The 10542-nt window shown below is 44.2% G+C and overlaps 1 protein-coding gene across 1 annotated transcript; it reads right to left on the bottom strand.

Annotated features, from left to right (window-relative positions):
• Positions 1-8111: 8111 nt before the first annotated feature.
• On the bottom strand, positions 8112-8393 carry Smim36 (small integral membrane protein 36). Its single transcript, XM_051158399.1, has one exon. It carries the CDS (start codon positions 8391-8393, stop codon positions 8112-8114), a length of 282 nt encoding a protein of 93 aa, XP_051014356.1.
• Between the last annotated feature and the right edge of the window lie 2149 nt (positions 8394-10542).

The raw sequence follows: 10542 nt of genomic DNA, 5'->3' as shown, positions 1-10542 counted from the left end.
CGGACTGTGCGTCTGTGCTATGCCAATGAGCTGGGGGTGACATTAGGGTGGTGCAAATCTTCAGTTTGCCTTCTGTATTCTAACGGGCAAGTCATTCACACACTTAGGTAATTCCTTATTAGTACAAAAGAAAAACGACTCCCAGCTATGACTGTATTCCCTTGGCCACTTCTGTGGCCACAGTTTCTCACACTTCTGCTCCAATCTGATTGTCTTCACGAGCCATGTTTACACGAATCACTATGCAAACAGTGTTTCTTTCAAAACTGAAAAGATATGCGAAGCTCAAGAGCAAACGACTTAAACCAAATATTTGGAGACTGCGGTGAGTGTGTGTGTGTGTGTGTGTGTGTGTGTTTACAAAGCCACACCAGCACACACAGCAAACACTAAGAACTGAGCTCGCGCTCCCCCCCCCCCCCCCCCCCCCCCCCCAGTGCATGGAGATCTTCTGTGGCTCTTCTGATTTTCCTGCTGGGCATGACTTTAATTATATCATAATATCAGTTTTCTTCCTCCTCTCCGTGGCAAGTGGCTTCTTACTTCCAATCTTCTGTGATAAAAACACTGTTAACAACCTGACTGGGGTTCTGAATCCCGAAGGCCACAAACACGTTTGTTCTAAGCTTCCCCTGAACAGGGATGACGTCGTTGTCTCCTGAAGCAGCATGTTTCTCCCCGCCGCCCTTGGGTGCCTCCGGCTTCTGGACCAAGGCCCCCTCATCCCCTTTCAGCTTTTTTTCTGAGCTTCACACTGCACAGCCTGCCAGCTTCGGGTTGTACTCGAGGCCACCAAGCTAGGGATCTGCCCACTGGAGAACCAGTGGCTTCCAGCATATGACCGGCACTTAATTAGATAACCAATGAGTGTAGGAGGAGAAAGGATAGGTTCAGACCTCCTGCTATCTTGGGAATCGGATACACTTGGACATCACAAGACGTTTGCAGATGAGGAGAACCACAGCAGCAGATTCAGATTAGCTCGTCTTACTTTCTAGATGTCAAACACTAGTTGGCGCTACTGTGGCGCAGTGGTAGGGCGTTTGCCTACCATGGCAATATCCTGGGTTCTATTGCCAGAACCATATGTGATCTTAGGGAGGGAGACATTATCTGTAAGAAGCTGTCCTTGATCTCCCTGAGCAACACTGGACTCTGAACTCTGATTCTCGGGGGGTGGGGGGATACTGTCCTAATCCAGACATGCAATTGGTGAACATACAAACATGCACGTAAAACACTCATACATAGAAAATAAAATAAACCAATCTAAAAAAAATTGTTAGGATGAGCATTCGAAGACAACTGAATACTCTAAGGCTAACACTGAGCTATTTTTATAGCAACTAAATACTTATGTATTGGACTCTATAATATTAGGGGCATCGTGTGTGTGTGTGTGTGTGTGTGTGTGTGTGTGTGTCTGTGTGTGTGCATGTCACATAATTAAATGTGGGATTTCGAACATCAGTTAGTTCACAGTCAACCATGTGATGGATCTTAGTTGTTTCTGATGCTGCCCATCCATGTTGCATCCTGCTGCTTCCCAGCAGCCTTGATTCGGGACACCCAGCATGCGTGTGTTACGCTGTTCACACCATCACAGTGTGTCAAGCAGTGAACATGGCCTGAAGTCCCTCAGCTCGGGCTTGAGACTCTTATACTATTATTATGGATGAAAGTGTTTTTTTTTTTTTTTACTGTACAGTTTTGTTCTTATGGATGCATAATAATTCAGGTATGGAAAACAAAGACTTTTAGTATTTGCCTACCATCACTCCCACGCATGTATTAACTCATGTATCTTTAAACTTCATGCTTAAAACGTTTGACTTTATAACTTGCTGTTTGTGGTTTTGACTTGAGTTCCATTAAAAAAAAATCATTAAATTAATTTTGGCTTGGAATTCTGGACAAAAATTTTCAACCATGTCAGAAATGTCCCTAAACATTATGTATTTGTGTGAAGTGTGGTCGCTAGAACTGATGACTTAAAAATCAAAATATCAGAGAACTTTGAAAGCTCCTGAAGATACTCTTCAACAGTGTCCCGCAATCTCAAATACTCAGGCAAGATTTAGTTATTTATGCAAGTCAAGCACATCCATCTCATTAGTATGTAAACTTGTCCTTTAATAATAGCTAAATCTGTGTACACTAGAGAAATGTTTTACAATGCATTTGTGACTTAGTAAGCATATAATTTCTGTATCTTTTTAATGTATAGCCTCAGTCACACAGGAATAGCTTGGAGGAAGAGGTTGTAAGTGAAGGGTTTTTAAGAGCCTCTGGCTGTTTTATGGCTAATGTTGCCCATTTCCAGAGTGGACATCCAAGGCATTCGCAGGGACTGCTTGCATGGAAGGCTCTGGAAGGATCTGCTCGAGGCATTACTCCTGCCTTCCAGCTCTTTTGTTTTGGGTTGCACAGCTCTAGTTTTATGGAGTCGTTTCTCTGTTTGCCTATGTGCAGTCCATCCACCTCTTTTACGGTTTGGAGGAAGCATCTTACTGTGCAGTCCAGGGTAGCCTCAGACTTATGGTCCTCCTGGCTCAGATCCCCGAGTGCTAAGATAACTGACATATACCGTCTGGCCTGGTTAAACTTTCTGTTTTGGTAACAACAATAGCCATGTTGGGTTGAGGGGTCCATTTTACTTCTAGTATGAGTTTATCTGGATTAATTATGGAGGAAATGATTTTATTTCAAGCCAAGCTCAGATTTTGAGGTAGCGTGTGCAAAGATTCCTACAAATAAGTTAGGGAATATGTTGTGTTGGAAAAAAGAATTCAACTCCTGACCCTTTCTTTCCCTCCCAAATTTCCACTATGTGTGGCAGCACACCACTTGCCCCAAACTGACCTGAGCCTTCGAGTGATGTGATTGCACATCCACCCATCTTGGTGTACTAACAACGGCTTTCTCATTACTGAGATGTTATTATGTGTCAAGGACTTTATATATGCTATTCTAAACTTCGCAGATTTTCGAGACAGGTTTCTCTGTGTAGGCTTGGCTGTCCTGGACTCGCTTTGTAGACCAGGCTGGCCTCGAACTCACAGCGATCTGCCTGCCTCTGCCTCCCGAGTGCTGGGATTAAAGGCGTGCGACACCACGCCCGGCACAGACATCACTATTATTCCCATGCTTTAGTTAAATAAAATGGCTTGGCTATGAAGTCATACACAAATCACTTACCAACAGGTGGTGATAGAACGGAACTGAGGTAGGCTTGTCTGGTAGAATGCTCAGTCTTAGTCCACTTAGTCCACTATCCCCCAGTGACTTTTAAAGCACCAGGGGGTGTTATTCTGTCCAAATCACGAAAATTAATTTATCCCCCATTGGCAACTCTGGTTATAATATTCAATGGAAGGAAGCTGGTCATTATATTACTTAGTAGGCATGCACTGAACAGTGCCCTAGGTACTGAAAGTACGTAAAATAAACAAGGGTGTAACCGGGCGGTGGTGGCGCACGCCTTTGATCACAGCACTAGGGAGGCAGAGGCAGGTGGATAGCTGTGAGTTCAAAGCCAGCCTGGTCTACAAAGGGAGTCCAGGACAGCCAAGGCTACACAGAAAAACCTTGTCTCGAAAAACCAAAAACAAACCAAAAACAAACAAACAAACAAACAAAAAACCAAGGGTGGCCATTGTCCATTGTGAAAAAATAGTCCAAGGTGAGACCAATAGAAATATTTTCTAGGATTTGAACTGCCTGCTGAGTGGACTTGCTACTAGGAGACCTTGAAGAAGCCGTAGCTATGCTCTGAGCCCCATATCATTAAATATAAGCTATTTTTGTGTTGCTCTCATTTAGAGTGTGAGGATTAAATGATATCTTGAACTTTAAAAAAATACCTGGCATGTACTGAGATTCTTGAAAAATTTCGCTTCTTCTCCTCCTCCTCTTTCGCTGCCTTCTGGGTGTTCTGTGCATATGTCTCCCACAGCTATTGCTGTGGCCAAATTAGGCAAAATGTTGCATTTGCTTTAACAGTAATTGCTCATGATGGGAAAGTAGCAAATTAAAATAATGTGAGCCAAGGAAGTGTTAATCCCACAAGGAAACAAGAATAAGATGGTATTTGAAGGTCAGGGGAGCTGCGTGTTTCTGGTTTCCATCCCACTGGGTTTCAGTGGCAAATTTATAAAACCTAAGAACATCACAGCTGTGAAACTAGTAATTCTTCTAGGAAATAGCTTTAATTAAAAATTAGAAATGGTCAGCCCAGAGTAATGGCTCAGTGGTTAACAATGTTGGCTGCTCTTCCAGAGGACCCAGTTCAATTCCCAGCAATCACAACTACCTCTAACTACAGTCCCGGGGAATCCAACGCCCTCTTCTGGCCTTTGTTAGCACTGCATGCATAAGGTGTGCATACATTCATGCGGGCAAAACATCCATCCTTTGAAAATAAAAATAAGGAGTAACTTAGAACAACATTTTCTAGGATTTGAACTGCAAGAACGCAAAGACACAGTAGGATAGAAAGAAAGAAAATGAGAGTGATGGAAGAATTAGATAGTCCAGCTCCAGATCAGAGATTTCTGAAAGAATCACAGCTCTTTCTTGGCTTCGTTCCTTCCTCACTGCTGTGGTTTGAACATGGGGGTGGCAGAGGGGAGGCGTTCATGTGTTGGAAACTTGTCTCAGAACTTAGAATGTAGGCATGATCTTTGGGTATGTACCTAGGTTAGCTGACAATGGGACATCTTATCACAGAACTAGCGACTTTGCAGTGCAAATGTGGCCATCACAACACACAGATACTTGAAAACAGGTTCTTTTGGTATTTTGCATAAAAATATTTGTAGAGGCTTTCTTTCTTTCTTTCTTTTTTTTTTTTTTAACATAGAAATGTTATTTAAAGGTGTTTTTGTTTTATTCCCAGGTGTGGGGCATAGGGCTGCTTTAGTTTGTCCACAGCAGCTGACTGTGATTTGCCTTGTGCTCTAGCAGGGCTGTGATTTTGCCAGGTGAATAAAGTTTATGTTGGGAATTCTGGGGACTCTTGAGAAAGTTTATAACATTAGAGCTGGGAAAGGGTCTGGGCAGCTGCTACTGCCCCTGCTGATTATGCTGCTGTTGCTGTTTGCTGGATTGCTGGTGGATGTTTGGAGATACCCTGACTACTATGAAGATTGAATTTGCCCCAAGGAACTCGATGCCCCTAATCAGCAGTAAGTAGTCAGCATCCCCTTTCGCCTCTAACCTTCTTTCTCTCTTACCCCGTGTTGGAGTGTTGGAAGGGATAGGGACGGTGTAGGGAGGTACGAAAAAGAATCCAATAAATTAGCCAAAAATCCAGCTACAGTGGGTTTTGGTTATTGTGATCTCTGAACTGGGCATTCATGGGAGCTGCTCAGGTCAGTGCTGCTAGTAATAAAAAAGAACAAGGATGGTGATGACAAAATAAAGTTAGTTTTCTTAAAAAATTAAAAAGAAGAAGAAGAAGAAGAAGAAGAAGAAGAAGAAGAAGAAGAAGAGCAGCAGCAGCAGCTATAGTTTTCTCCAGCGTTAGTCTTTGCTTCCACGGACATAGGGTAAAGGAAGAAGGACATTAGTATGAAAAGAGAAGTTTCTAGAAGCAGTGTGTGAATTTTCTATACTATACAGTCATGCTCCACATTTTTATTTTAATAATGAAAGTTGCTATATGAGCATACATCAAAAAATTCTGCATATTTTTCAACATAATTTTCAAAGCATGTATATAAGGAAACCAGTCCCTTTTCATATTTGTTTTAGCTCCTTGAAAAGACAAACTGCAAAAACAAAGCAGCACTCAAGGATTGAAGTTGGCACGGCAGGCTGGCCAGGCTCTCCACTTGGCTTTTCTCTCAGAAATCATAAGTCAGTCCCACAGTTTTCATAGTTTTGGAAGACAGTGGACTTCCACTGTCAACCAATTCTGTAATATTTTTGCGTCTAAGCTTTGCTTTTGACATTTCTTTTTCTTATAACTAAAACGTTTTTATTGTAAATTTTGAAAATTCTCTTTTAAAAATATATTTTATTAATTTGTTCATATTGCATCTAAATTGTTATCCCATCCCTTGTATCCTCCCATTCCTCCTTCCCTCCCATTTTCCCCTTACTCCCCTCCCCTATGACTGTGACTGAGGGGGACCTCCTCCCCCTGTATATGCTCATAGGGTATCAAGTCTCTTCTTGGTAGCCTGCTGTCCTTCCTCTGAGTGCCACCAGGTCTCCCCCTCCAGGGGATGTGGTCAAATATGGGGCACCAGAGTATGTGTAAAAGTCATACCCCACTCTCCACTCAACTGTGGAGAATGACATTTCTTAATACAAAATTCTATCTTCTGTATTCCCAACACACTGTCAACCCCCACCTCCACCCCAGCCCAGGAAAACAGTCATTTATCTTCTAGGCTGAATCACCTTATCTCTGATGGCCAAGTTGATAAGAATGGCCAATCAATACTGAGCAAATGCATCTTTACTCCTGCAGCCTGCACAGACCCTGGCCGAGGACCGGCAATGCTCTCTCTACCCTACTGTCTGGATCTTCTTGCTCCTGTTAGGCAGCAAAGGTCAGAGGGCGGGGGCTCATGCCACACTTATTTCTTCGAACTCCACATGGGTCCTCATGGGATAATAAAGGTTCAGTAAATCACCACGTAGAGTGTAAGTGAGGGGAGGGACGATACTCGCATGTACAAGAGAGGTAATGGCGTAAGCTCATATAAACAGGAGAATGAAGGGGCAGGAGAAAAAAAATATTTGTCAAAAACAACTACGAAAGGATCAAGGAGGTCGTGGGCACTCTTTTTGGGGATTTAAAACACAAATCTGGGGCTGGAGAGATGGCTCAGTGATTAAGAACACTGTCTGCTCTTCCAGAGATTCTGAGTTCAATTCCCAGCAACCACATGGTGGCTCATAGTCACCTATAATGAGATCTGGTGCCCTCTTCTGGCCTGCAGGCCTAATGCAGGCAAAGCATTGTATATACAAAATAAATAAATAAATCTTTATTAAAAACAAACAAACAAACACACCCCACAAATCTATAAGACCTCAGATTTTTTTTTCAATGAGTCTACAATAAGTTTGCATTATAGCAAATAAAATTTTAAGACCAGCGGTAAAACTTCCTGTGTTTGCAGTCTCTTTGTGTGTGTGCGTTTATGCATGTGTAGGTATGTATGCATGTGTATGTGCCTGTATGTGGAGGCCAGAGGTTGGGTACCATCTCCTACTATTATTCATCTTATTTCCTGAGGCAGCGTCTCTTCCTCAGCTTGGAGCTCACTGATTCGGGCAGAGATGCTGATCACCTCGTCCCAGTGTCCACGTGTCTCTGGGGTTAGTTTATAGGCACAAGCTGCCCTTGTCTCCCCCTTTATGTCACTACTTTGGGTCTGAACTCAGGTCCTCACCATCTCTGAAGTGAGCCCTTTTCTGAGCAGGTTCTCTCCAGAGATCAAATTTTCTGAGGGGCTGACATCTAGGAACAACGCCGGCGGACGTTCATCACAGCGCGACTGATTGCCAAGCACTAGCTTAAGCGGATTTAGTGAATGGGTTCACTGGAAACTGACTTTTTTTTTTTAATGTGACCTTCTCACTAGACCGGACGTATGAGGAGGTAGCTCAGCCCAGCCTTGGCCTCACAGCTCGCGACTGGAGGAGGAATGGAATGCAATGAGTTGTTACACACAGAGATAAAAACCTGCAGTGTGGGTGTGTCAGGGTGATTACACCGACACAATGGAGTTGGATAGGATAGGCTTGAGTTAGTTTCATTAGTCATCACCCACCCCACCCCCACCCCACCCCCGGCCCCACTCACCCTCTCCGACCTTTCAACCGTATGCCAAGCCAGCCCCTCGTAGCATGAAAGCACTAGTAATCACCCACACTACAAAATACTATCTCTGAGATCTTGCATTCGGAGAACATACCTCAAAACCGTTTGGGGGGTGTCTTACCTCAAACCGCTGCTTTATTCACTGGAGGGCAGACAGGAGGAAGTCAGAGATTCAGTTTCCTCAGCCAATGAGGAGACTAGGAGCCATACTAGGGGGAGCTGCTTTCTGCCGCATTTGCTGGTCTCTCCTCAACATCCCCTTTATCCTGTCTCACACCACCGTGCTTTTCTTCCCTAGTGGAGCAGGATCCTTAAAGTGAAGGCTGGGTCCCCTTGCCCAGGGGGATCCATGGGCACTGTGCTGCGTCACCACCACTCGGATAGAAGGCTGGGCATTCGGTGTCGTCTCAGGAGCACACTCCTTACTGGGATCCTTGCCTCGGCAGTCATACAGCACACAGGAGATGAGGAACACCAAGAGTAAGATGACGTAGCTTGCAACCAGGATGATGAGGTTCAAAGTGACCGGGTCGATCTCCAGGTAGAACTCCATCACGTCTCCCACAGTGGGGGAGTGGGCCGAGAGGACGGCATCTGGGGTCAGTCTGGGCGTCGCAGGCAGGGAGCACAGAGGGCCTACATTGACTCGGGGAATAAAAACACAATAATCCCCACTGCTCCAGGAGACCTCAGAGATTAGAGCCGCTCGGTTTAATAACTTAAGCTCTTTCTGTTAATACCACTGGAGAGAGGAGGAGTGTGAGAGGAGAGAGAGAGAGAGAGAGAGAGAGAGAGAGAGAGAGAGAGAGAGAGAGAGAGAGAGACCAACCGGAAGTCACTTGAGCAAAAGTGCTGCTACGAAGCACATAGGCACAAACATGGATTGCCCTGGAAGACGGTGAAGTGTGTGGACTCTTGTTAGCCTTCACCTAATGGAAGCTTAATGGCAGTTTCAGAGTGATTTGGGATGCCAGGCCCTTGGGATTTTTTTTTTTTTTTTTAAATCAGGAGTAACTGCACCAGCATCGGGTAGATTCACTATAGTGATTTGAGTGAGAATGACCTTCCTGTTAGGTAGGCTGTTTGGGAAGGATTAGGAGGTGTGGCTTTGTTGGAAGAGGTCCATCCCTGGGAGTGGGGTTTGAAGTTTCATAAAGCTCAAGCCATCCCAGGTGTGCCTCTGCCTGCCTCTTCTTTGTGGGTCGGGATGTGAACCCTTAACTGCTCTTGCTGCCATGCCTTTGTGCCACCATCATAGATGGATTCTAACCCCCTGAAACCCTTAGCCCAATTACATGCTGTGCTTTATGGTTTGCCTTGGTTTGTTGGTCACAGCAACAGGAACATAATCTAGACACTCACCATCCTCCTTTTTTTTTTTTTTTTCTTTTCACTCATCAATCTAAATATCCTTCTTTAGTGCCTCCTATGTTTCACGATCTGCATTAATGGAATTGTTTCGTTGGTGGGGTAAAGGTAAGATAGTTCTGCAGAGAAAACAGATGCGAAACAATTCCCTGCACACATCACCATTTAAGGATGGTGGGGGGTGGGCTGGAGTCATGGCTCAGCAGTTAAAGGCACTCACTGCTCCTGCAGAGGAGCTGAGTTCCGTCCCCAACACCCACAACTGAGTGACTCACAACTGCCTGTACTTTAAGCTCAGGGAAATCTAGTGTCTCTGGCTTTGAGGGCACTAGTACTAGTGTGTACACACTCACACACAGGCATACACATACATACATAATTTTTTAATACAAAAAGAGGCTTAAAATTAAAAAAAAAAATGAAGGGTAGGAATACATTTATATACGGAGTAGAACAAGTTATTCTTTTACTAGTAATTTTCTCTGTTTTACTTGTAGTCCTGCCCCATGGTGCCAACAGACCCAGCTTCATTTCCTTACAGCTTACACAGGTGCACAAGACTCTATGCTCACAACACCCGCTGCTGCCCTCTTGAATGTACTTGTATCGGGCTCCTGAAACTGCACATCTTCATTGTTGACCTGACTGGATTTAGAATCAGGTAGCAGATTAGTGAAACACCTAGGGCTGTGTCTGTGAGAGCATTTCCAGACAGGATTAACCCAGGAGGGAAACTTACATTGAATGTGGGTGGTACCACCCAGCAGGCTAGGGGTCTGGACAGAGGAAAAGGAGAAGAGAGCTCAGGGTTAGTGTTTCCCCATCCTCTGCTTCCTGGACCATGACACGAACTTCTCTGCTCTGCCAGACCTTCCTTGCCATGATGCACAGAACCCTCTGAATCCATGAGCGAAAATGAGTCCTTCCTTTAGTTGCTTCTATGAGGCATTTGGTTACTGTGATGAAAAGCTAATTGCTACCTTCCCACAATGCATTTGTTTTCCTTGTTTTTTTTTGTATGTGTAGTTTTGGTCAGACAGGACATCAATGGCCATTTCTGTGATGATAATGACAGTCTGCTGATATTCCTAGTTAAAGGGGGATGCATCCAAATATTAAGGGGCACAGGTTATTGCTTTGTTATGTTTTGATTTGATTTAGCATTTTAAAGCTCTAATGAACAACTTCCTGCCACACCCATTTGTGCCTACTTTCCACAAGAACCTGAGAATTCAGGAACGTTTTAAAGCAGTGGTTGTCAATCTGTGGTCCATGACCCTATTGAGGGTCTCATATCTGATATCCTGAATTTCAGGTATTTACAATGTGACTCA

This window comes from Acomys russatus, chromosome 16 (assembly GCF_903995435.1).
Source record: "Acomys russatus chromosome 16, mAcoRus1.1, whole genome shotgun sequence".
Lineage (NCBI taxonomy): Eukaryota > Metazoa > Chordata > Mammalia > Rodentia > Muridae > Acomys > Acomys russatus.
The sequence above is the reverse complement of the archived record's forward strand: the minus strand, read 5'-3'. Positions and strand labels throughout refer to the sequence as shown.